At 41.8% G+C, this 27,997-nt stretch overlaps 2 protein-coding genes across 14 annotated transcripts in view; both read left to right on the top strand.

Annotated features, from left to right (window-relative positions):
• The window catches only part of NARS2 (asparaginyl-tRNA synthetase 2, mitochondrial), a 142,766-nt gene extending 134,162 nt beyond the window's left edge, over positions 1-8,604 (top strand). For 3 of the 11 annotated variants that reach the window (XR_009542484.1, XR_009542485.1, XR_009542478.1), the window contains 3 exons: positions 679-1,029; positions 5,204-5,284; positions 7,454-8,604. Coding sequence is in view for 1 of the 11 variants with exons in the window: in XM_060160127.1 (XP_060016110.1) it covers positions 679-823 (145 nt within the window). In the remaining 10 variants the exon portion in view is untranslated. Of the gene's footprint in view, positions 1-678; positions 1,439-4,863; positions 4,939-5,203; positions 5,285-7,453 lie in introns of those variants that run through there. The other 8 variants (XR_009542486.1, XR_009542482.1, XR_009542480.1 and 5 more) reach the window with 7 other exon arrangements.
• Positions 8,605-19,020: 10,416 nt separating this feature from the next.
• Positions 19,021-27,997, top strand: part of GAB2 (GRB2 associated binding protein 2) — a 178,913-nt gene continuing 169,936 nt past the window's right edge. For all 3 annotated transcript variants that reach the window (XM_060160125.1, XM_060160123.1, XM_060160124.1), the window contains exon 1: positions 19,021-19,162. In XM_060160125.1, coding sequence (XP_060016108.1) covers positions 19,088-19,162 — 75 coding nt within the window. In that variant the 5' untranslated portion in view covers positions 19,021-19,087. The remainder of the gene's footprint in view (positions 19,163-27,997) is intronic.

Raw genomic sequence — 27,997 nt, 5'->3', positions numbered from 1 at the left:
AAGGATGGGCTTCAGAGGCTGTGTAGCCTTTCAGAAAAATGACTCTGGACATCTTCTACTAGGCTTAAAGCAGAGAAGTCAAAGTTTTTCTTCACTCCAGTGCTCAAGAGTATATTTTTATGCCTTCAAACAATAAATCATCATATAGTGAGCATCTATTCCCAGACAGTCACTGGAGATAAAGGTTGGCTAAGATGCAGTTCCTGACCTTGATGTAGCTTACAGTCTAGTCTAGTAGGGGGTCTCTTTTTGTAATACATCAGGCAAAACTCTTCACCCTTCTCTGTGTATTGAACAATATAATTTTGGTAAGGAAAAACAAGAACGTTATCATAGATATACCAAGACATAGAAGAGGAATATATTTAAAGAAAAATAAGTTATGAGAAATTTTCCTGTAGCCTCATGAGACAAGTTTTCTGTATATAAGCATCTAACAAACTTTAAAGAATAAGGATCAAGTGACCAAAGCCCATGAATGCATGACAGGATATGCTGCTGTTTGCCTGGGTAATCTTGGACAGATCACTTTAACTTCTCTGTAAAAAGACTGGTCTACCGCAGTGATGTGACGATAACAAATGATTGCAAAAAACTTTTGAAACACAAAATTCTGTCATAACATCTGATCTTAAATGAAGCGTTTATAGGTAATGATTCTCTGTTTTTCAAAATTAGGTATCTGGACCTCCGTCAATTTGGATCTGTGCCACATGGAGGTTTTGGGATGGGATTTGAACGCTATCTGCAGTGCATCTTGGGAATTGACAATATCAAAGATGTTATCCCTTTTCCAAGATTTACTCATTCGTGTCTTTTGTAGCTGAAGACTGCTTAAGGAAAACCACCCTGTGCCAGAGGTACTGCACATGAATATACATACAGGAGAATGCATGTTTGAACTGTTGAAATGCAGAAGTTTTCAATATGTAATTGTCATGCTAGAAGATACATGAAAGATACATGTGATCATGATTTTCATTGAAAGTTGAAGGCATTTCATGGAAAGATGAACTCCATCAAGAAGAGGTACTTATAGCAGATAGAATCTCAAAGCTATTGTGTCAATTAAGAAAAAAATGAAGAAATTGAACTAGATGATCTCAAAGGTCTTTTCAAACTCTAGGACAGGATGAAATTGTGTATTTTACTTTTTCAAGATTTTTTTTTTGATGTGGACCATTTTTTTAAAGTCTTTATTGAATTTGTTACAATATTGCTTCAGTTCTATGCTTTAACCGCAAGCCATGTGGGATCCCAGCTCCCCGACCAGGGATCGAACCCACACCCCGTGCACTGGAAGGCAAAGTCTCAACCACTGGACCGCCAGGAAGTCCCAAAATTGTGTATTTTACTTTGTCTTTAATCAGTAGACCACTGCCCTCTGTGACCTTTGAGAAGCAACTACTAGCTAAAAATAAAATGTTGTTGGATCTTTTCTCCCTTCCCATTTAACCTATGATAAATTCCCATCTTATTCTCATTGCTTTACTAAACATTACAGAAGAAAATATTCCTTTTTCGGGTCTTGAATTAAGAAAATTGCTATTGTGAATTGAAATCTTTTTTCATCAGACTACATGAAAAATCACATTTAATAACTGTTGATCCTAAATTATAAAAGCTAACAAGATGTATTATTTAAACTAATCACTGTTGTGTTGCAGTTAGTTCATGTTAGATATTTATAACGTCTCTGATAATAAAATAGATTTTCGATACCTATGAAAGAAAAAAACAGGTTTTTAAATTCCATTTGGCCTTTTCCCAGTGAAATTTGGAAGAAAGGTATTTTGCATCCAAGATGAGGATATATAGCTAAACCTAAAGGGAGGATAATTCTGGAGTCAAAAAGTAACAGGGCATATTAGAGTGAGAAGATCACTGATTTGGGACTTCACGACCTGATGGTTCTAGCAGTCACAAGTATGAGTTTGGATAAGCTACTTACTCTGTATGAGCTCATGCATCATTTTCCTCACAGACGTGATATAGTAATTACATGGAAGTGTGTGTGCGTGTGTGTGTATGTGTTTAAAACTGAAATGCTACACAAATTTTTTTTAACTCTACTTTTAGTCTTCGTTGAGATGCAGATATATGGACTTATGGCAAATGGTGAACTCAGTAGGATTCATATGTATCAAATAATTATAAAAAGGCATGCATGCCTGAATAATCAATTTTCTAAGTCTCATTAGATGACTTATCTTAGGTCACTTCCTAATGAGTTTCTATATGCATTCTTTATTTTAACCTAACTCAAAATCAAACAACTGGAAAGAACTGCAGAACCTAGAGTTGGAAGTCATAGGAGACGCTGAGAGGTTGTCAAGGTCGAACTTCTATCTAAAGCAGAGGGATCCTATGTACCTTGGCAGCCTCTTGGCAAAGAGCCCAGTACCCCACAGAATAGCTCATTCCATTTCTGAAGCTCTCTAATTGGTAGCTTCTGCTGAGCTAAAATCTGCTTCCCTGGAACTTTAATCCTTGGGCTTAGATACCAAGTTTAGGACAGGATAAAAGGAAAAATTAAAGCTTCCATAAGGCTTGCCTCAACCATGGGTTAGAGAGATAAATTCATTTGTTTACTCAACAGATATTACCTGAGCTTATTCTACATGCCACAGACTGTGCTAGGTGCTACATAAACAGTAGTGAACTGACCCTTGCCTTCATGGATGTACAGTCTATTAGGGAAGATATACCAGTGATAAGTCAACGAATGTATTATTTCAAAATATGGTATGTGCTATAAAATTTTATGAAGAACAAGGCAATCATAGATTAGCTTGCTAGAGGGGGCATCCCTGAAAAGGCGATATTTAACCTTAGACCTGGAAGATAAAATAGAGAAACCATTTTTTTTCTTCTTCTGTGTAAAACATGTTACTTATGTTTACTAGGTTCTGCTTAAGAATATAAACAATGAAATATATATATGTAACTTATTTTTTAAATTCCGTTAAAGTATAGTTTAAAAAATCACACACAGAGATAAATCTTATTTATTTGAAAACATTTTCTTATATGAATTATTTACCCATTTGTGCTGGGTACCTAAGTTTCCCACCCCAAAAATTAGAATTAGTGAAGAAGGAATTCTTTAAGAAGTGTGGCACTATCAGCTCTCCCTTCCCCTGAAGTCGCTAAATAATAAAATATACCGTATTTTATAAGATTTCAGGTTCATTGTAATCAAGACCCCTGTGGTACAGGGAGATCAGCTCGGTGCTTTGTGACCACCTAGAGGGATAAGGAGGGTGGGAGGGAGGGAGACGCAAGAGGGAGGCGATATGGGGATATATGTATATGTATAGCTGATTCACTTTGTTGTAAAGCAGAAACTAACACACGATTGTAAGGCAATTATACTCCAATAAAGATGTTAAACAAAACAAAACAAAACACAACCCTGTGGTAGTGTTTGGGAAACAATTGTTTGGATAAAATAGGTCAAGCACTCAGATTCTGTTCCTCTTCTTACGTTTGCCTTGTAGTCCCTCTTACCTGTCCATGGCACTGCGCTTGCCACGCACATCTATTAGAAATCAGTGAAGGCTGTCTCTGTCGTAGCAGGTTGAGTATGTGGCTATGGCTACACACATGGGCCTGAGAACAATGGCAGACACTGTCAGCAGCAACTTGGGGGGAACGATCACCTCCAGCCACAAAACACACAACTGAGCCTATGCTCCCCTAGGCTTAGAGAAACCATTTGTGACATCAGTTAATTTGATTTGGCTTTTAAGTCTTGATACTGTATTTTGTGGAGTAAGAATCACAAACATTCACAGGCCCCAAACCTGGATGCACTAATAGTTTCCAAGGCTATTAGGGATCATGCCTGCAGTGATTTTTGAGGAGCCAGTCAGAATTGTGATGTTAACATGATGGCTGGGCATCAAAAATATCAGTGATAGAAAGAATACTGAATGAGAGAAGCCCCAGGTTCTGGTCCCAGTGCCACCATTGGCTTAACTGTGGAGCATTAGGCAAGTAAGATCATCCTTGTGGCCTCCAGTTACTTCATCTGCAGAGCTATCGCTTTGAAGTAGATGAACTCTAAGGATCCTTCTATCTCTTAATCTTCTAGGAATTTTTGATGCACATAGTCACTAATAATAATTGATTTAAAGTGTGACCTTTAGATTTTATTTTAGTACATACTAGGTCTCTGAAAACTTATAATGAGGTCAATCGCTGAAAGTTTAACAATAGACTTAAGTGTGTTCGATATGTGTGTATGTGAGGTGGAAAAGGCTCCTTCTCAAGGAGTCAAACATACATTCTTCCTTATCTGAGTCTGCAGCAGTGTATTTCCGAACCTTCATACTTATTTGTTCATTCTTTTCTTTCACAGTTGATCACATAAAGAGTATCTGGTTGAAGCCAGACACTTGCCACTTCAAACGGCCTAGTCATTTACATCTTTGGCTCAATACTTATATTTTACCAATAAGTAAACAAAAAACAAGCACTAATGTCAGACAAGGATGATGAAAATGCCAAAACTAAACCATTGCTTGCAGGCAGCATCAACAGAAAAAAACCTTTTAAATGTTGGCTTGTCAGCTGATATATGAATATCCAGATTCTACATAGAAACAGCGTTGTATAATTCTATGTATAATGAACAAAAATGTGGATTTAATAGTTAAGGATGGTCTGTTCTATAATACCATAGGGCTTAATTTGTGAGTTAAAAGGGGATTTGAGGGTATTAATTTTCATTTGAGTAACCAGTTTCCAATGAGGGAAAAATCAGATTCTGCTTTCCCAAGGTTTCCAAACATTACCTCAAAATAGTAACCCAAGTAAGAGTGTGTTCTAAAACTTAGAAATGTTTTTTTCCATCATTAGTTCCCATTCTCATTTCAAATTTTGAAGAAGGTGGAGAAAAATAGTTACTTTCCATCTGGCTGTCCGCTTGCCTGCGTAAGTTGTGCTGTCGTGGGTTTGTGGGGTTTTTTTGACAGGGGGGTTGGGGGGGTATTAGGAGGGTCTCACAAGAACTTAATTGTGTGAGTGATCCATTCCAGATCTAGACATAGCTCTCCTACCCTCTGACCCAGCCCAGAGACTTTTAACTCTCACAGAACAGCAAAGGAATGGTTTGACCTTTTGTCCCTCCCAAACAGAATCTGCTAGAAGCACCCCTCTACAGTGTTATACATTCATATTCTCTATAAATTGAATCTAGACATTTCACGCAGGACTGAACAGGCATTGAAGATGCAACTGGTGAAATGGATTAACTCTACCCTTCTTTAAATCTCTTCAGGTAATTATAGATGAGAGATGCTTATTTGGATTGTTATTTTATTCATATATTTATTTTAGTAAGTGGTGAGGCAAGAACATAAAAATGCAGAGTTGAAAGACAGATTGGCCTGGATTGAATTGATAAGAAATGTCTGGGGCGTTTTGGCTTCTGATCAATATTTGTATTCAGTCTACAATCTAAAGTATGTATAATAAAAAGAAAACAGGTGGGAGTAATATCTGACAGTAGTTCTTCCCAGCTTCAATTCCAATGAAAAGATGGCAAAAGCATTAAGGAAAGAGTGGAAAGCCACCTTAATCACCCTACACCAAAATACTTCAGTAGGATTTCTATAAGACAGGTCTTATTAGATCATGGTTAGCACCCCTCCAGAAACTTAGACATTCCACCATTGTCAGGAGCCCTGGATTGCCCCTTGGATCAGCTAACACTGCAGCTGGCTCTTGTGCAGTTTGCTTTGGAATCCAGTGGATTTACAGCCATTATTAGTACACTGTGTGGTAGTTTCTGGGGGACCTTTGTAAAGAAATCAGGAGTTTAGATGGTTCGTAAGCTGCCATTCAGGCAGCTAATCACTGAATTAACATAGTTTATGACTTTTCAATAACCTTCTGCTACATCTTTACTGTTCATAATTGTTATTAATAATATGACTATCATTTGGACATTGCTTTACAGTTTACAGTATTTTTTAACATGTCCACAATATATTGTGGACCTTGTTCCTTTGTAGCTTACTGTGCCTGAAATTTGTTTGGTTCAGTTAGTTTATTTGTTATGGAGATTGGTTATTAGGAATTCCTAATAATGAGGGGGAGTAAGACTACAAATAAAGTTCACCACTCTCAGCCTCCAGAGAAACTGAAAGCACTGAACTCCTCATAGTAATAAAAGAATCTTGCCTTTTAAGCCCCAGTGCAAAACACACTTTGGCCTCTGATTTCCTTATTCTGTACAGGGAGAAGAAATTTAAGAATGTGATGGAAAATGATGGTTGAGCCCAAATACATTCTAGTAAAGAGAAACATTGAAAATGGAATACAGAGTCCCAGACCCAGCAGTGTACTTAAGCTCACTATGCAGTTTTTTAAATGAGTCTGTGTTCACATTTGTCCTACTTTCCTCTTAGGATCATCCTAGAATATACATAGAAAGGCAGATGAAAGAACTTTGATAGGAATTATTAATAGCCTTCCCAAAGTGATCAGCCTTTGATATTTCAAGATGATACTCTGAAAATAGAAACTTGGTGGGCCCCTGCAGCAAAGGTTTTTTTCGTGCTACAAATACACATGTACACAGAACTGTATTTTGCAGAACCTGGCTTCTGCCACATGCAGAACCTTCTCTGCACACTGGCTCAACAAGAACTGCTGGTTTGCTGTTTTCCAATGATCCTAGATTTGAAAAATCTCTTAGAGATCATATCCCTTCCCCTGTATATGATGTATAAATTACCCTCCTCTGTATTTTTCCCAGTTCCTACTAATTTACCCACTGAACCTTCAGTGAATTAAGAACTGTCTTAAGAGGTAACTTTTTTTTAATACTTGGAGAACTCTGATTGTGACCTGATAGTAATAGAACCTGCCTCTCCATGGCATGCAAATATAAATTAGAAACAGCCACACACTTTCTTCTCCAGAATAGAGTTTCTGTAGCTGCTCACTTGGGACAGTCTGTCCTTCCCTGAAGAGCTTGCACCCCACTAGGGTGTTCGCCAGGCAGAGTATCCTTAAGGTGGGCCTTTCTCTTAGTAGAGTAATGCTTCTTTTCACTGTCCACTCAGCTGCTACCCGAGTACCCTGTGATACCAGTCTTGACGTTAGAAGAGCTTAAAGTCTCCAGTGCCTCCTCCCTGTCTGTCTTACAGCCTATAGTAATTGTTCCTCCTCCTGTATCTGTAATACTGCTGAAAGAGCTCAGAGTTTCAGAATGTTCAGGGCAGTACCAACCCCCTTTATTTGGGGATTGCAGAAATGGACTTGGGTCATATATAGATTTGTTGTTGAAGAACAGTAAGTTCCTTTACTGAAGATTTCTACTGATACTACATTTTCTTTGCATTGCCCCAAAAGGCAGAAACGGATTCCTTATACAGTTAGGATACGGCTGGCCAACGATCTCTTTAAATGTAATTTCCATCTTCTGCCTTCTGTGTTACAGGTTTTTGCATCAGGAAACTGTCGGGTCAGATTTCTGCCAGAAAATGTGCTGGATGTTTCGTGTCTTGGAAGGGGTATTAGACGTAGAGGGAGAAGACTCTGGTTTATGTCTGACGCTCTACTTACCAGCTGTGGAACCTTGAGCAAGTTATTTTATCTCTGAGTTTGTATACTTATCTGCAAAATGAGGATAATATTTAACTTACAGAGTGTTGTGAGAAACGGCGAAGACTGTGTGAAAGGGTTTCATAAGTTGACAACACTACACAAATGTAAGGTCTCCTAAGGGAATCCTTTTCAAAACTCAAAAAAAAAAATCTGTATGAAGTAAGATATTTATTACATGTTGAATGAAATATTTTATAGCCATAAAAATTATAAGAGAAAATGTGTTGAAAAATTTTTAAGTTGTACTTTGCAGTTACAACAGTGTAAAAGCTGTGCACATGGACTAGAAGCATATGGGAAAAAACGGAATCAGCTGTTTCAGGACAGTGGAATTGAGCGACTTTTCTTTAAAAATCTCTTTGGCCTATTCAATTCAGTAGATGCACTGTGCCAGGTTAAGTGCTCGATTCTGTGAACACAGAGAAAAATAGGATATGCTCCCACGTCTCAGGGACTCCCATTTTGTATAATCTTTGTTAAAGTTTATTATGTATAAGAATCACCTGGGGAGCTTATTAAAAGTTCAGATTATCCTGATACCACCCTAGAAAGTCTGTTCCACCCTGAAAGGTCTAGGATGGAACAGCACACAGTTAGCATTCTTCAAACAGTCACCCTGAGTGATTCTAATATAGGTGGTTTAACTTCACACTGTGAGAAACCTTCAGTGAGGTTTTAATGTTTTTACTGTAAAAAGTAATAATTACACAGATCTGCTCATTGAAGAATTTGATTGTTCTGTCTGGACCTTTTTTTTTAATATATATATTTTTTTAATTTTATTTTTTTGGCTGCATTGGGTCTTCTTTGCAGCGCAATGGCTTTCTCTAATTGCAGTGAGGAGGGGCTACTCTTCGTTGCGGTGTGCGGGCTTCTCATTGCGGTGGCTTCTCTTGTTGTGGAGCCCGGGCTCTAGGCGCGCGGGCTTCAGTAGTTGTGGCACGTGGGCCCTAGAGCGCGCGGGCTTCAGTAGTTGCGGCACATGGGCTCTCAGGTGCATGGGCTTCAGTAGTTGTGGCACACAGGCTTAGTAGCTGTGGCGCATGGGCTTAGTTGCTCTGCGGCATGTGGGCTCTTCCCGGACCAGGAATCCATGTCCCTTGCATTGGCAGGCGGATTCTTATCACTGTGCCACCAGGGAAGTCCCCTGTGTGGACCTTTGAGCTGGCTTCTGTGCCTCTATATCAAGGATGGGAAAGCCAGCCTGCAGAGTGGTGTTGCTCTGGAACTCATGTGGCATAGATCCTGCCACATCTCTCGACCTTTATCTCTGCCTCACTTCCTTTCTCTTCCACTACCTCTCCCATGTTTTTTCTCTGTGCATGTTTTTCTCTCCCACTCTGATTCCTCCTATGCCTGCAATACAGCAACATCCAGGTGCTTCCCCTTCCTTTCTCCACCCCTTCCCCCAACCAGATATGTCAACTTTATTGAAAAGAAACCCAACCTACTTCTAGTTTACTAACTTGTGCAGGAAGGCTCTTGTATCTAGTTAATGTTTCTCAGAAAACTTAGGAGTGGGCTATTCATGGATCAACAACCACAAAGATACCATATGTGGACCTTTTGTGTCTTTATTTTGACTGTCATTTCACTCTTGATTAACTTTTTTCTAGTGGGTTAGCAGCCTTCAACAGAATCCTGTCCTGCTCATCAGGCTGGAGTGTGCCCTGCATCCTGACAGAGCACTGCTTGTCTCCACATGCCTATGAACGGACTTGGGTGGCTTTCTCAGGCTACACACCTGTCACCTCTTAGTCACCTAGAATCAAAATATTAACAGCTCTAATCACACTGTCTGAGGCCATGAGGCTTTATTTCAAGAATGGTGACACTCCAAAATGCAGCTAGGATTTCTACCTTTTCATGTGTTTATATTACTAGTGTTAGTGTTTATATGACTTGCACCTCTAGATACCAAGGGTTGGTCAATGGCTTCCAGACTCCCTCCCTCCATTATGCTCCCTCAGAACCATATGAAAATACCGGTCCTCTTATATTGTCACTTGTCTTCTCTGCCAGAACGTGAGCTCCATGAGAACAGGAGAGTGTATTTATCTTTGTATGTCCAGTGCCTTGGAGAGTATCTGGAACATAGAGGGTACTCATTAAATAACTCTTGAATGAATTAGGTATCATAAATTAGGTGTCAAAAAAAAGTAAATGTACCCATCAGACAAAAGGGAGATATTCCTTAAAAAATAATTCCCAAACTGACTTTCCCCCCTCTATGTCTCTAAAATATTTCATAAATTGAATTTTTAAATTAGCCCTTTCAGCCTAAACCCAAGTCTGAAGCCACTGCCTGAACATAGAACAGAAAGTCAGGGATCAGAAGAAACTATGAGTTCAACTAGTAATTTGTCATTGTAATCTGTTACTGAAGGTGAGTTTCTAGGGCAACTCTCCAGCACTGCTTCTGGAGTACAGTGACTTAGTAGGCTTGTCAAGAACCTCTCCATGCTGTTCATCATTACATAACCAGCACCTAGCCAAGTGCCTTGCACATAGTAGGTACTGAGTAAATACTTGTTGAATGAATTATTTGATTGGTGGAGGAAATTCAGAAGCAAGTCCTAAGACGAATTTAGTTGGAGTCGCTCATATTTTTAGTTAGTGTTTTTTTCCACCTTGCTCTCTAAATCTAGATAAGTTTCTTGCCTCAAAATTGAAGGAGCTACTGCTTACATCATCTAATTCAGCAAACGTTAATTAATGCCTACTCTGTGCCTCTTTGTGTGAGGCACCCAAAGACAAGGAAAACCCTTACTGTTTGTCCCGATATAGGGGGGACAAACTGATAATTTTGTTGGGCTGATGATTCCTCTGTGCTCTCACAATCCTTTGAACATACCTCTATTATAACATTGCCCACATACTACTATAGACATCTGCTTATCTATTTCTCTCCCCATAAAGACCCTGAACTTCTTAAAACCCTGGTCTTACTCACCTCAGTATTCCTATGCTGAACTTGTCAAAGTAGGTTCTCAGAAAATCTTTATTGAGAACTGAATAACATGGACTTCCATGGTGGTGCAGTGGTTGGGAATCTGCCTGCCAATGCAGGGTTCGAGCCATGGTCCGGAAGGATCCCACATGCTGCGGAGCAACTAGGCCCGTGTGGCACAACTGCTGAGCCTGCGCTCTGGAGCCCGCGAGCCACAACTGCTGAGGCCCATGCACCTGGAACCCGTGTTCCGCGACAGGAGAGGCCACCACAATGGGAGGCCCGCGCACCACAGCAAAGAGTGGCCCCTGCTCGCCGCAACTGGAGGGGGCCCTCATGCAGCAACGAAGACCCAATGCAGCCAAAAAAACAAACCAAAAAAAACACAACATTGTAAATCAACTATATTTCAATAAAAATTATTTAAAACTTAAAAAAAAACTGAATAACAAGTACATAAATAATAATTCCCAAGTAATATATATAGGAATATGAACATTTTGTACTTGAATAGAAATACATGCCTAAGTGTTTTCTGAGTTTCAAATGATAGATACTGGGTATGTCCTGCAAGAAACAAGATTGGTGTTCATGTCTCTATTAAACACCTTTCAAGGTATCTAGTTAGTTATCGAACCCATCTTTCCTCTGAGAATTCCCCCACCCCTATCCTAGCCAGTAAAACCCCAGCAGACATATTGGGGACATGAGCTTCCCTTGCTGGTAGGACTGGGATGGATACCTGACCCCAAATGGACCAGTCTCATTTTCTCTTAGAAAATTGGGGTTGAGAACGCTAGACAGTCTGGACTAGTTGCTTGAACCAGGAACATGTAAACTTAGGAGCTCTAAGACAAACATGTACCGTAAGAGACAGAGAAAGTCTGCAGAAAGAAAGAACTGAAGGCAAAATGCTGAGAGATGAAAAACCATATGGCCTCTGAGAGAGACAGACACACAGACTGGCTGCCTGGTTCTTGCTATATTTAGTCCTTGGTTGCTGCCCTTCCTGAGGCCACATTCAACTATTTCTTGGGTTCCATGGGATATGCCTCTTTTTAAAACAAACAAAAAAAAAAACAGTAAATTCCCTATTGGGGCTTAAGCAAATTTTAAATGGGTATCTGCTTTTACAACTAAAAGACATTAGTACACCGTCTGACTTATGGAAAGAATTCTCCTTACTCTTTAAGCCTCATTACCTTTTCGTCACACATACTATTCTGGAATATTTGTTGATCAAGAAATTATTTAGAAGAGGAATTCCTAATAAATAAGATGCAGGAGGGTAAGTGATGACTTCTTTGCTTTTCAAGTTTCTTGATTCTCTAAGTCACAAAAACAAATGAATGGAGACTTATTTACAGAGGGGATTGGATACACATCAGACCTTTCTTTGAACTACAAAATTGGATTAAAGAGGTTTTGAAGAACCAACACATTTGGCAGCTTCCCAAGACATCTATTTTTGAAGATTCTGCTTTCCAGAACTGTTTAAGGATGGCTTTTGTCACGGGCCTTAGCTGTGTTTCAGACTAGCCAAAACTGAAAAGTGGGAAGAGACTAAATCAGAAAGTGTGTGTGCCTAGAGCAGCCCAAACCCTGCTGCTGGGCTGGCATAAACACTCATGGCCAGATCTCAAAGTAAGATAAAGACTTTGTTCTTCAGAAACAGTTCCAAATATGAAGTTATAATGATGTCTGCCAACATGTTTCTAACGACTCTAGGAAAAGAAAACAACAAGTAAGTTTCCAGCTCTTTTCTCAGTGGACACTGGACCTTGGAGAAGCTTGCATGTAATTTGACTGCAGCTACTTTCTGTTTTTAGTTAATTATGTTAAATGTGCCTCATAACTTCCATTTCCAGTGGGGCTGTCATTTAGAAGGGTGCTGGGGGGAAGCTGTTTTAATTCTGGCTTTTGTTTCAGCCACTAAATGTAATGCCACATGATTGTTGACCCAACAGTAATCCAGTTAAAAAACAGGCTACAGAGTTACTGCATCACCAAAATTAACCCTGATTACATCAAATTATGTTGAAACAGACCACAGCTGTTTGCCCTGTTGAAGCAACCGTTTGAGAGCCCATCCAGAAGATACATCTGGGTGTCAGGAAGACACATTCTGGGTTTTATTTTTGTTTCTCAACATAAATGGAGGAGGGAAACACTCTGTTCTGCCCAGAGTGCTTGGTAGAGCTGAAAACCTTGTGATTCTCCAGAATTAAAAATCTTCATTCCAGAAGAGAAAAAACCTGAGATCTCCTGTTTCGGTTTTCTATAGGAAGAATGTAAGAAGGAAATCCGAATCTGTTGAGTATCACTCTTGTCAGCAAAAAGAAGTGGAACTGACTAAAGAGAAGGACAGTGGGATTTTATGTGGAGGGCTGTATGCAGTGGTATGCTGGGCTGGCTCATACCAGCCTGTGAGAATGGATTGTTAAGTTATGGAAAAAATTTGCAAGCTGATTGCTAAAGAATAATGTTAAAATTAAATTATAATTAAAAGTGGAAAATAACAGGTATTGGAGACGAAGTGGACAGATTGGAACCCTCAAACATTGCTGGTGGGAATGTAAGATGATGTAACCACTGTGGGAAATAGTTAAAGAGTTCTGTAAAAAGTTAAACACAGAGTCACAGTATGATTCAGCAATTCAACTCCTAGTTATATAGCCAAGAGTATGATAACATAGGTTCACACAAAAACTTGTACATGAAGGTTCATAGCAAGATTATTCATAATAGTCAAAAAGTGGAAACAACTGAAATGTCTATCAACTGATGAATGGATAAATAAAATGTGGTACTTGGATATAATGGAATATTATTCAGCCATGAAGAGGAATGAAGAAAAACTGATATACATCAGAACATGGATGAACCTTGAGAACATTATACAAAGTGAAAAGTCAGACCCAAAAGGCTATATAGTATATGATTCCGATTATATGAAATATCCAGAATTGGCAAATCCACAGAGACAGAAAGTAAATTAGTGGTTGCCAGGGGATGGGGTTGGGGGAATGAGGAGTGACCGCTAATGGACATGGAGTTTCTTTTGGGATGATGAAAATGTTTTGAATTAGCAGTGATATTTGCACAACTCGTGAATACACTAAAAACCACTGAGTTGTACACTTTAAAAGGGTGATGTTTATGGTATGTGAATGATACCTTAATTTAAAAATTAAGTCATATAAACTTACAATTAAGTAAGTTATATAAAAACAAAGGGAATAAACAAAACTCATCAGTTACTAATTATTTTAATACATTTTACTATTATCTTTGCTCTTGGCGTTACGTCTATTGTATCTTTTTGATGGAAATACTAAAGGTGTATTACTGTGCATCTCTTAACTCTGCATTCAGAGACATGAAGTTGATAGCTTGAAATTGTTTGCGGGGAAGAATTGTGGGGGGTTTAGTATTTGCTCCACAAAAATTGTCACATACTACCAATCGAGATTACTACCACCACCCGAGAGCTGGGTTTTAAACTTTTACCAACACATCATTGGCTGTATAGGTCCAACACTCGTCTTGGATAACTGGTTAAAATTAGAGAGTTAGATGAGATAATCACCTGTGGCCTTTGGATCCCCAGCAAAACAAAGACTAGCAAACCTGCACAGTAACTGTGCATGCATTTGGTGCAGAAGAAAGGGCATTTCTGGTCAGCTGTTGTATGAAACCCACTTTGAGTTCGGGAACATGATTCCTCCAGCCTTGCTAGTGTTGGTACAAGGGGTTAAGTGATAGAGCCTGGTAGAATTATCAAAACGAAGCCAGATATCAGATAAACCGCAAATGATATTAATTCTTAGTCCCAGACAGGAGGGTATCTGGGGAACCTGTGTGATAGATTTGGAAACCAAGGGTTAACAAGCGAAACTTAATAGAATTACCTCCAGCTGTTCAGCCCTTCCCATCAGGCCAGTCCCTGCGGTTTAAACACTTCAGCTGCTTATAGGTACCTTCACAGGTACTGTTATCTGGTGTGGATGATCAAAGAGTTCTAGATGCCCCAGGGGTCCATAGCTCCCACTTGTCATCCTTTAAGGGTTGGTTCCTTCATTCTCAAACATTTACTGAGCATCTGTAATGCTCAGATGCTGTAATGCTCAGAACCTCCAAGCCACCATGCTTGGAGGTTCTAGGGATACAAAAATGAGGAAGATGCAGTCGTGTCCTCAAGGAACTCACAGGTCCTTGACAAGGAAACAAATATTTGCAGTACAGTGTGATAACCCAGTTTATATAGGTGCAGTGTGAATCTAAGAATGAACAACTGTGTTGGGGATTGGAGACAGTGAATTTTAGGGAAAGGGGTCTTGACATATGTTCAAGACGTAATTCAAGGTAGGAGTACTCTCTGAAGGAAGTAAGGGGTGATCATGCAAAGTAGGGTTTGGAGTACTAAGGCACTTTCCCAGGGACCTTGACAGTCTTTGTTCTTCCAAGAATATGCTAATTGATTTTGCAGCATGATCTGTGGGTACACTGATATCACCACCTTGTCAGCAGAAATGTCCCAGGAGCCTAACTGCCCCGAAGCAATTAGCACAGGTTCTTATTCTTTACAAAGGAGAAACTGGGGAACGACTTAAACGTTTACTTTAAGAAAGCTTATTTCCAAAATGTCTCCCACTGGGTGTAATGTCAAGCAACTCTCAGACTGTTAGCAGCCGCAGGCAGGGAGGAAGCTCAGTTCAGTCTTCAACCACACCCCAAGCCCACTTCCAGATCTTAGTCCCAGCCAGATGCCAAAAGTTGATTTGAGTAGGTGGGAGTAATTTGATTGAAGGAACCAAGTGGGCTCAAAGCACCCGGGGGTTAAAGAGGCTCCCACCTCAACATGCCTGAGAGACAAGTGTCCTGCAAGTCACCAGCTGAGGGGGCCCAGCTGGTCGTACTGACCTTGGCAGGCAGCACTCAGCTGTGAAATCAACCTGTCAACTAAATTGAAAGGGAGAAAAGGCAGAAGGGCTAGGACACAAACATCCCTCCCCATCCCCAGTCCGATCCCTGACGTCAGGCTTAGCGTGGGCGGTATTAATCACCCGGCCTGGTGTGCAATTGAGGACAGCTCTCCTTCCAGCCCTTCCAACTCGCTTCTGGGAGCGTGCCACCAGCCATGCACCTGCCACTGGCCACAAACCCTCAACTCCCAGACAGGCACGGATGCAGGCTGTCGCTGACGACACTCAAAGCCACAGTGCACCCTTTAGAACTCAGGCTTTGGTGGGGGGAGGGGCGGGAGCAAAGCGTGGTGCCCATGCTTTCCTCCCAGGTGTGCATTTCTCTAATCTCTGCAACGCTCCTCCAGAGAAGCTCTCCTCATAAGATGGGTCATTTCCTGGGGATTTAATGAGAATATAGAATTAATGGCCCAAAGCGCTCCTTGCAGCCGGTCATTAATTCCCCCAGGAAATACCGGCGGTCTTTAATCAAAATTGCCTGAATTATAGACTAGTGATGCATGTCCAGGGGAGGGGGGCTGTCATCCCAACTGGTTCCGATAGATGGCGCCGATCTTCATGTAAATAAACCATTCAAATAATTCGTTTTCCATTTCTCTCCAGTGAAAACCAAGGAGCATTAAAAAACAAAACAAAAAACCAGCAGGGAGTGGAGAGAACTTAGTAAAGGCCCAGAAGCCCAGACAGGAACGTTCTATCCGAAGGCTGTTTCCAGGCCTGGCACATGCCTCAGGCTCAGAAGACTGAGCCACACCGGGGTGCAGCCCGGGACCTCAGCAGCAGTCCCTCCGCCGAAGAGCAGCCTGAGCTGGGTGCCGGCAACTGAGTAATAAAAAAGGTTGGGGGATGGGGGGTAGACCAGCAAGAAGAGCCCCTTCCTCTAAACTTTGGGGAAGGAAGGCTATGTTCAGAGAAGATGTCTGAAGTTGATACTCTGTTGTATTTCAAGGCCCCTCTTGTCATTGGCCTCAAAACATCAAACATGTTTCCACATGAAATTGTACATAACAATATTGGCGGGGGCGGGATTGGGGGGGTGGGCGTCTTTTGCTAAACAAAATAAGACCCTCAAAAGTTTCTGGCCGAGGACATCCCTCGTGGCACAGTGGTTGGGAGTCCGCCTGCTACTGCAGGGGACACAGGTTCGAGCCCTGGTCTGGGAAGATCCCACATGCCGCGGAGCAACTAAGCTCGTGAGCCACAGCTACTGAGCCTGCTCTCTATAACCCGTGAGCCACAACTAGTGAAGCCCGCGCACCTAGAGCCCGTGCTCCACAATAAGAGAAGCCACCGCAATCAGAAGCCTGAGCACCACAACGAAGAGTAGCCCCCGCGCGCCGCAACTCCAGAAAGCCCGCATGCAGCAACGAAGACCCAACGCAGCCCAAAATAAATAAACTCTATTCATCAAAAAAAGTTTCTGGCTGAGTGCAGCCCAACTCCCAACTAACCGTTGCTGAACGGTCTCCCAGTCTGTCTTGAATCTTATAACTATTAAAAGATATGTAATAGAAGACTACTCTTCTAGGGAAATATAGGGCCCGTGTATGCCTGACTTGTATCACAAACCTCAGCTGCAAACAAGCCGTGCAGATTTCTCAGACTCTGCAATCCCTGAGACTTGGCACCATGACTCAGAAGTGAATGAAGTCAGATGATTGCTTTATTTTGGTCCGGAGTCACCGCCTCCTGATTGATTTGGCAGGCTTTGAATATTTTGATATTTGTCTCACGGGTTTTAAGGTACTTAAAGCCAGACATTAAAATGGCCATAATTCTGGTGGTAGCCCTTATATGAGGCTTAAGGATCCCTCAGTTGGAAGGCTAAGAGGCTCTGGTTCCAGCTATAGCCTGACTGTTCTGGTTTTAATTGCAATCCAGTAGCACACCGGATAGTGAAGAAAGTCGGTGAAATTTTGGGTCCAGGGTTGCTGATCTCTAAACCCTCCCAGGGGCTTAGAAGATCTATGCATATAGTAAAGAATTAGCTTTTACAAACTGATTGAAGTGGTTGAGCTTTCCCCAACCCAGTGAAGATCTGTAAAATAAGAAGGATGTCCAACTGTTTGAAACAACTAGCTTTGCTGCACAGAGATAGGGAAATGAACAAAACAGCCTTAAAGTTGTACGCGGAATGTAAGATGCTGGTTCTACTCATCTGCCCGCGGCGGTTCCCTATTGATATAATGGGTTACTATCCACTTCTCAAAGAAGCTGGGGAGAGGACGGACCTCCCTTTTAATGCTGCTTGTAAAAGTACTTTGTGAGTTGAAAAGAGCCCTTACCAAAGGTTTCTGGCGTTTTTTTCCCATTCTATCTACCATGCCCACCACACTGCTCAATTTGTCAGGTGTGTGCTTCCGCATGCTTTATCTCAGTTAAGTCTCACCACAACACAGTAGGAGAGGCATCTGTATCATGTGAGCCCGAGAGAGTTCTCATAACCTGTCAGTAAGTTGGAGCTCTGAGGAATTTTGACCCCAATTTCTTGCTCTACACCACCTTGCCTTCCAATTAACTATGAAATAGTACATTGACTCATTTTTTTTTCTTGATTCTGCAAATCGTTAAGAATTTTCTTCTACTGAATTGTTTTTCCCAGAGGCAGTGTGGGAGCCAGCTGGACTTTATTTTCTGGTAATAAGAGGACCTTAAATTGCTTTAATGCAGCCATTAAAGCAATTCTCCCACTTTAAATAGCAGATGAGCAGGACCTCCCCCAACCCCGATCCACCGCCCAGAATTAGAAACTTGACTGCATTGCAAAGGCTTTGGGACCTTAGGCTATCTGTAAAATGGGAATAATAGTGCCCACCCAATTTGGAGATTTGTGACGACAATCATGTAAGCAAGGAATGTAAAAGCGCCCAGCATGTAGTAGCCTGTTTTCTTCTTTCCGTCTCCCACCAAGGGAGCGAGAGAGTTGCAACTCTTGCTGGGAAGCGGATCACTAATTTCAGCCAGAACCTGACCCACAGAAACCTGAAACTCAGGGAATGGATAGGAAACGGGATCAGCCCTCGGGTCCCTTCCTGACGACCCCTGTGAAAAATCGATTCACGCTCGAGGCCGCGCAGTCCTTTTCCATCACCCCACCCCCACCAGGGGCGCGGCCGCCTGCCCCGCTAACTGCTTGAGGCTTCGGGAAAAAGCCAGACCCTGGGGGCGCGGCCGGCCGCAGGCGTCCTTGCAAACCTCGGTCCTCTGGGGTCCAAAGGCGCGAGGCGCTGTTTGCGTCTTTGAAGGCGGCCCGCCCGGGGGCGCGGCGGGCTGTGGGCGTGGCGAGCGCGCGCCGCCCTTCCTGCCGGGGCGCCCCCACCGCGGCCGGACTGGGAGAGCGCGCGGGTGCGCGCGGGGAGAGGGGGCGCGCGCGAGGCAGCCGGGCCGCGCCGCCTAGTCCTCGCCCCGCGGCCGCCGGCCGCCCCGGCCCCTCCCTCCCCCGCGAGCTGCGCACCGCCAGCCGGCTGACCCAGCGGCCCGCGCCCGCGCCCTTGTCCGCCGACCCCGCGGCGGGCTCCAGGCTGCCGACAGCATGAGCGGCGGCGGCGACGTAGTGTGCACCGGCTGGCTGAGGAAATCGCCCCCCGAGAAGAAGTTGAGGCGCTATGTGAGTGCGGGCGGGAGCGGGTGCGGCCGCCGAGGGCGCGAGCGGGGGCCGAGGGGCTGGGGGCTCCGGGAGGGACGGCGCCGACGGGGAGGGCGGGCCCCGGGGAGTGGGGGGGGTTCGAGGAGCTGCCGGCGGGTCCCGCGGCTCGGGGCTGTGTGAGGCTCCTGCACACCTGTCACAGGTGCGCTGCGAGGGGCGGAGCGGGCTGGCGACCAGGTTGAGGCTGCGGCTTGTTCTCCGCGGGGCGGGCGCGGCGGCGGCGCCTCTCTAGCCAGCCCCCCTGTAAAACTAAATCCAGTATTGAAGTTTGTATTAGATTGTTTTTGGAGACCGAAAGAGTTGATTCCCGGGGCTGGGGGACCATACTAACGCCGAGCGGCTCCAGCCTGCGGGGCTGGGGGTAAAGGGGGGCGTAGGCTGTGGGGCCGCGCAGCCCGCCCCCCACAAAGGGCGAGGCGCCTCACACCCTTTCCCCCTTCCCTTTCTCTGACCGCCCCTCCCGGTGGCCGCCTGCTTCCTTCCAGTCCACAGCCTCTGCATCATGGGCAGCGTCAGCAGCATGTGCAGTCCTTGTATTAAGTGACTCATTTGTTTGTCCCCCTTCTTTCCCTTTATTCCGTGTGCCTCTCACATGCATCCCCCCACCCCACCCCCGATGGTGACACTGCAGTTTGGTCTTCTACAACTGGTCCGTGTTTTGTGTTGTGCAGTCCTTGGGGTCTGGGGTCGGGAGAGATCAAGGTTCTCAGTTGCCAGGTGGTGCTAACCGACAGTGTTTACTGAAATTGCTGGGACAGCCTCTCCTTTCTAAGTGAGAAGCTGGCAACATCCTGGGGAAGGTCGTACAGCCTGGTGTGAGCGGTGAAGAGGTCTGGCTTCCCCCCCACACACACACCAGAAGATGCCTTGCTTGGTGGGGTCAAAGTACAAGATGGTGCCAGTTTCTGAGAATTGGCTGAAATCAGTCCTGGGCTATTCGACTGAGTTTGGAAATGGAATTAAGATCGCTAAAAGATGTCCCGGTCTCCCATCCTCTTCTCTTCCCTTCCTATGAAATGCTCTTGTTAACTGACTCTCGGTGCTGGACTCTCTGGGATCATTCCCACAGCATGGAAGTGAGCTGTTGCCTTCCAGCTGCAGTGCATCAAGGGAGCTCTGAATAGACCCTGCCCTCTGTCAGCTGCACCAGTGGCTGTCCATGGGGGGAGAGGCAAAAGCTTACCAGTTTCCTGTCTTGGCTCCCCAGATCAGAACCAAGGGACTTCTGGCCTCTGGATTGAGGAAGTGACATTCTGTTTTTCAAAGGAAGTGTGGTTGGGAGTGCAAGTGAGTGTGTATGTAAATGAAGTCAGGCTCTTATTTAGATCATTTGCTGGGGGGTGGGGGGAACCTCAGGATTTAGCACATGACTTTTTAAAGTGGACATAGATTTTAAATATAGTAGGGATGATACAATGAAGTGTTCATCTCAGTTTTAAAGCTCATTTTCAGAGACGTCCATGTAGCCAAAGAACTATAATTGTTAAGAAAGATTTTCTCCTCTTGAGGGCCGTATCAGTTCATTAGGAAAGGTGAATTTTTATATTAGGTTAATATAAAACTATTAATGTTACTAATGCTATTAATGTTTTTACAACTATAAAGCAAAAACAAAAATCTTTGGCCCCAAAGAGCTTCTGAAGACTATCAATAAAAGTGTAATACCATTCCATACCACGTACTGGAATAAAGTATCCAGTAAAAATGGGACTCTTAATTGTCAAGTTAGAACACTACCCTAAACAACCTTGAAACTTTGTTTTGAAACAGTTTGCAAACAAGTTGACACTGTTACATTGACAGATGACTACTTCAACTCTATTACCCTCTTTATGATCCATTTCTTGGGTATTTTTGTTCCCAAGCAACTTTAGCTCAAAATAACCGGGTTCAGAGGCTGTGGGGTCAACCACCTTTCCCTCATTTGAAGTACTTGACAGCCTATAGTCATAAGATGACCTCAGCCTTTTCCCATCTCCCTCGCAGCTCCAGCCCATAAGACCAAACTAGTAACAGCTTTTCTTAGACTAGGGTGTGATGTGTTCCATTGGTATGAATGGAAGTCTCCCCTACTGTGGAAGTTCACTTCCCTTAGTTGAAACTGAGCTGGTTCGTGTAACCCTAAACTCTTGGGGAACAGTCTTCCCATACATCTTCTTTTCTTTGAGGGTTTTGAGAATTTCTCTTTTAAGTTAGAACCTCTGTCAGCTCCCTCTGTTCGTTAGAGGCCCAAGTTCACTAGAACCAAACTAGGAAATTTCCTAGCCCCATTGCTAAACACATACCCCCAAATTGCTGCTTATTCTGGTATATATAATAGCCATGTGGTATTATAGATTGATAAATCTTCATTATAAGAATGTATCAAGAATCTGAAACAAGGGGAAAAGAAGTTTATGAAATCTATTGCAACTATTTAAAAAATTTTTTAAAACCTACTTCTTTTTTATCAATAATTTGGGGAGGAGGTAGGTGTAGGAGTAAAAAGAAAGAAAGAAAGAAGCTATGGCAAATGTTACCAGGATTAGCTTTGGGGATTTCTTCATCGATGTCTTTTCCAATTTATTAATTATAAGACAGTGTAAAAGGTCTATTCAGGATTTGCTGTGTGCCCTGGAGGAATTACAAACAAATGACTTCTGGAAAATGGTGAGTGTTGCCTCTGGGGCATCACTGTATGATTGCAGTGGGAGGCTGGCAGAAGGAACAGCCCTCCCATCATGCTGCAATGTGCATGTATATATGTGTGCATGCGCGCATGTGCACAGGTGTGAACACACACATGTATACATGTATATAAAGCTGAAATCAGATCTTCTTGAGGAAAAAAATACTTTATGACACACACTGCCCTGTAATTTTCTATTATTTTCACTGAGTTAAAAAATTTAGGGGAAAAGATTGGCAGCAGCACTGCCCCCTAGTGGCTAATTTGGAGAAACTTGTGTGTTGATTCTAAAGAACAATGGAATTAAGGAAACTTTATTTGTTAAATAAGCTCATTTATTAAATATATGTGTCCCAGGCAGTGGATTAGATTCTGGGAGTAAAGGTTAATCCATCCCTTCAGTCTTAGCGGATGACATTGCCGCCTTCTTCACAAAGAAGATTGAAGCTATTAGGGAGTAGCTGTCAGCACATATTGTGACCAAATTTCCATATTTACCTGTATCCGCATGGTTCCTTATCTTTTTCTGACTTCTCAGAGTAGAAGTACTATTTCTAACTGATTATCATTTTAATAGCCATCTGTTGAGCATTTACCTGTGCCAAGCACTATGCTTAGACCATCCATCTCTTAATTTAATCATTTCAGCCCTAAGAGAAAGGAAGCGACTTGCCCAACATCACCTAGCTTTGTCCCAAAGCCTGAGCTTTTTTAAAAATTTAACTTTATTTTCGGGTAATTGTAGAAGCTATGTAGTTGTAAAAATAGTGAAGAGATAACCCCTGTACCCTTTACCCAGTTTCTCCTAATGGTAACTTCTTGCAAAATTATAGTACAGTGTGATAATCAATATATTGACAGTGATACAGTCAAGATATAGGACATTTCCATCAGCACATGATCCCTTATGTTGCCCTTTTATGTTCACATCCTCTACCATCCCACACCCACCACATCCTTAACCTGTGATAATCACTAATCTCTTCTCCATTTTAATATATTATTATTATTTCAAGAGTGTTATATAAATCGATTCATGCAATACATAACTTTTGGGGATTGGCTTTTTTCATCCAGCATATTTCTCTGGAGATTCATCCAAGTTCTTGTAGTATCACTTGTTCATTCTTTATTACTGCTGAGCAGTATTCCACAGTATGGATGTACTACAGTTCATTTGTTTAACTGTTTACCCATTGGTTTCAATTTACATTTCCCTATGGCCAATGACGTTGAATATCTTTTCATATGATATTTGCCGTCTGTATATTCTCTTTGGTCAAATGTCTCTCTTCAAGTCTTTAGTCCCTTTTCTATTTGGATTGTTTGCTTTTTTTACTGTTGAGTTTTGAGGGTTTTCTGTATGCTCAAGATACCAGTCCTCATCAAATACGTAGTTTGCAAATATTTTCTCCCAGTCTGAAGCTTGTCTTTTCATCCACTTAACAAGGTCTTTCCAGAGCAAAAGGTTTTGATTTGGTTAAAGTCCATTTTACCAATTTTACATTTCATGGGTTGTATTATTTTGGTCAAATGTAAGAACTCTTTGCCTAGCCCAGTTGCAGAGATTTTCTCCATGTTTTTCCTCCCAAATATTTTATGGTTTTATATTTTTCATTTAAGTCCATGATCTGTTTTAAGTTAATTTTTGTATAAGATGTGAAACTTAGATTGAGATTTTATTTTATTCATTAGTAGTAGCAGTAGTAGTACTTGGCAACGGATGCCTGATTGCCCCAACACCATTTGTTGACCAGGCTGTGCTGCCTTCACTGAATTGCTTTTGCACCTTTGTCATAAAGCAGTTGGGCAATTTGTGTGGGCCTATTTCTGGGTTCTCTGTACCGATCCATCATCCCATGTGTCTATCCCTCTGCAATACCACATACTCTTGATAACTCTAGCTTTTTGATGAATCGTCAAATCTGGTAGACTGATTCCTCTGCTTTATTCTTGATCAGATTATTCTTAAATTTTCCTGAAAGGTAAATTTGAAAAGTCAGCACATCATTAGAAAATTTGAGCCATATTAAAGTATAAATAAAAATTACCTGTAATCCCATTATCCTTGAATTTTTCTTTAAACTTGTCTTCTCAACAGAGAATGTGAATGTAACAAATATAATTTAGTTCAGTAATTTATCAAGCAGCCATTATGTGCCAAGCACGCAAATTCTGGGACTACAAAGAAGAAAAAGAAAGGGTTCTTTGAGAGGTGGCCCTAACTAGAAGTAAGCCACGAGAAGAAAGCTTTCCAGCCAGAGAGACCACTGACAGCGGAGGCCAGGTGGCAAGGGCCCAAAGAGTGTGTGCAGGACACTAAAAACAGTTTGGTGTTGCTGGACCATCAGCAGGATGATGGAAGTAGTGGGCTATGAGACTGGAGAGGTAGGCAAAAGAGAACATACAGGATGGTAAGAAGAGCGGACAAGTTAAAATGGTCAACAGTGCATGAAAAGGTGCACAGCATCAGCAGTCATTAGGGAAATGCAAATCAAAACCATAATGAGTTATCACTTCACACCTGTTAGAATGGCTGTCCTCAAAAAGACAAGAGATAACAAGTGTTGGCAAGGATATAGAGAAAAGGGAACCCTTGTTGCACTGTTGGTGGGAATGCAAATTGTTGCAGCCCCTATGGAAAACAGTGTGGAGGGTCCTCAAAAAACTAAAAATAGAACTGTCACATGATCCAACAATTCCACTTCTGAGTATATATCCAAAGGAAGTGAAAATAGGGTATTGAAGAAATATCTACACCACAGTGTTCGTTGCAGCAACATTCACACTAGCCAAGATATGGAAACAACCCAAGTGTCTATGAATGGATAAAGAAGATGTGAAAGAAAAAATATATATATACACACACATATACATACGTATATACACACACAATGCAATAATATTCAGCCATGAGAGAGAAGGAAGTTCTGCCATTTGCAGCAACCTGAATGGACCCTGAGGGCATTATGCTGAGTGAGATAAGTCAGAGAAAGACAAATATTGCATGATATCACTTAGGTGGGGAATCTAAAAAAAGCCAAACTTAAAGAAATAGTAGAATAGTGGCTACCAGAGGCTAGGGGGTGGGAAAACTGAAGAGATGTTAATCAAAGGGTATAAACTTCCAATTAGAAGATGAATAACTTCTAGAGATCTAATGCACAGCACTGTAATTTTAGTTACTGTATTGTACGCTTGAAAATTGCTAAAAGAGTAGATCTTAAATGTTCTCACCACAAAAGAGAATTACGTGTTGTGAATGGGGGTATTAGCTAAAGCTACAGTGATAATGACACGAATGTATATGAATGTAGCAAATCGACCTGTTGTACACCTTAAACTTACACAGTGTTATATGTCAATTATTTCTCAATAAAGCTGGGGGGAAAAAAGAACAGGCGAGAAGGAGGTCTTCAGAAACTAGAGTGAATTGAAGATTTGTTTCTAGACCATCCTAAGCAGCCAGGGCTTTATATCAACATATTATTTTAGTATTTAAACAAATGCTCTTTCTGGTCCCAATTCCTGGGACAGATAGCCATATGGAAATTCCTTTTAGCAGCTTTCTGCTCTGTGGTCCTAATCACTGGATTGATTCTTCGATTGTGTTCACAACATCAAAGAGACTGCTCTGTTCCAGGGCCAGTCTCCTGAGCGTCATGTCACTAGCATTGGGTCAGAATTTCTCATTTGGAAGCAACCCTTATGTCTACCAGCAGATGAATGGATAAATAAAATATGGATGTACATTCAATGGAATATGGTTCATCCTTAAAAAAGAAGGAAATTTTTATACATGGACTTACTACAAAATGGATGAACCTCCGTGACATTATGCTAAGTAAAGTAAGCCAATCACAGAAAGAAAAATATTGTGTGATTCCACTTCAGTGAAGTACCTAGAGGAGTCAAATTCATAGAGACGTGCCAGGAACTGGGAGGAGGGAAGAATAGGGAGCTGTTGTTTAATGGGTACAGAGTTTCGGTTTTGCAAGACGAAAAGTTCTTGAGATGGATGTTGGTGATGGTAGCACAGCAATGTGAATATTTAATGCCACTGAACTCTACACTTTAAAATGGTTAAGATGGTAGATTTTATGTTATATGTATTTTTCCACATGTTAAAAAGAAGCAATGCCTCATTTGTTAGTACTTGGCCCTGCGGATACTTTAGTGCCAGAGAAAAGACAGGATGGAATCACCGCAGCCTTGAATGATAATGGAATGTACAGCTGCCCCTCCCCCGGCTTTATGCGTGCTTCTTTTTATTTATCTACCAGTTGTCAAAACAGTGCGTGGATTCCTTAGTAGCTTTCAAAGTGATCAGTTAAGGTATTGGGGGGGAGCATCATGAGCTCACACATTTATACACATTTACGTGTTCGAACCTGTTCTGGCTGTTGTCCTTATTGATGCTCAAACTGTACTCTTTAGCCAGTGGGAGGCTATTCAAGTTGGCCTCCGAGTCCTTTTGACATAACCTTACTAGTAGGTTTGTTATCTGATACGACAGGATGTTCCAGGCCTATCTTGTATGTTTCTGATCCATGCTTTGAATTAACCATTTCCTCCAAGAGTTCTTTTCTTTTCTTAAAAATGGTATCTAGAAACCACATGGGCTTTAAGGGGTGCTCATTGCTTTTGGGTTGGTCACACACACTCAGTTTCAAATATTACCAGGATTTCATCACAGTGGCTTCATCTATCCCTTTTACTGTTTCTTTGCTCAAATATCTTAAAGCAAATTCTAGACATGTACGTAAGTCTTACAAGCATGTGTGTGAAAACAAAGAAAGAAAAACAAAAATGCAAAAAAAAGACAAGAAAGAAAAAAAAAAGTCTGTGAAAATACCGTACATTTTGTTCACATTTCCCCTGGTTAGACATTTATGTTACTTCTAATTATTCACATTTCTGTTTTAAAGGTGCAACATCTTCTGAGAGTTTCACCCCAGCTGATAAGCCCACAGGATTTAGATATCATTAACTATCACCGCAGTACACCTGGAAGATTTTCTTGGATAGGCAATCATATCTTTCCTTAGCCTGCCTTGGAAAAACGTACCAGTTGGAGGTTTGCTGGCTTGCAAGAGCAAGGGAAAGGGCTAAGGTTTATCAGTAGAGAGGTTAACATTCTTGTGAGGACTACAGGAATGAATCTGTTGTTTTGATCTTTCGATATAATTTTCTAGAGGCAAAAATGTGTGTAGTCTAGATAGGTGTACAATTTTTTGCATACCAACAGAGGCTACAATATGTTGAGTTTAATTCCCATTAGAAGTCTAAAGATACTATCATTGATGAATAGTGAGTCTACGGAGTACATGATATTCCCCTCTGAGTTTACAGTCTTGTTGGGGAAGCAGCTTGAATTATAATGGCAGACAATATAAATGGCAAAGACCAGCGCGGTAGGAGCCCAGGAGAGATTGGTCTAGTGTGGTCAGTGATCCCAGTGTCACAAGACCTATGTTTAGATTTTACTTGCTGGGGAATCTGCCATTTTACCTTTCTGCACCCATTTTCTCCTGCGTTCTTAGCACTTAGTTCACGTGTCACCTTGTGGCAGCCTTTCCTGCCCTATCTTCCCCATCAAAATGAGTTATGAAACCCCTTATCCATGCTCCTGTCATTATGCCTTAGTACCATTGACTAACTTGATTTATGCTGTGCTTCCCCCAGAAGGGTAGCTTCTGGACTGCACCGTGTCCTTTGTTCATCCTTGTAGCCCTGGTTCCTAAAACCTAGTTATTGGTTGACTAAGACTTTATATGCTTTTAAGTCTGAACAGATATTTCTTTAAGATTGGTTACATTTCTTTGGAGAAGAAAGAGCTTGAGCTGGAATTGGATTGAAAGTGTGATTTTTTTTTTCTTTTAGCAGCAGGTTTCGGAAACTTTCATGGGATAGGCTATTAAAGTTGAATTTTTTGGTAATATGTAAATTTCACTCTTATAAAAAAGTTATTGTAAATCAGAATATTATCAAAAAGCAAATAGCACCATTAATAAAAAGCACCTGTAATACTCCTACTACAGCATATACATTGTTCACATTTTAGTGTATTTCCTAGTCTCTTCTTTTCTGTGTCTACAGTGTGCTTTGTATACTTTATAAAATCAGAG

The sequence above is a fragment of the Lagenorhynchus albirostris genome, chromosome 9 (genome assembly GCF_949774975.1).
Source record: "Lagenorhynchus albirostris chromosome 9, mLagAlb1.1, whole genome shotgun sequence".
NCBI lineage: Eukaryota > Metazoa > Chordata > Mammalia > Artiodactyla > Delphinidae > Lagenorhynchus > Lagenorhynchus albirostris.
The sequence above is the reverse complement of the archived record's forward strand: the minus strand, read 5'-3'. Positions and strand labels throughout refer to the sequence as shown.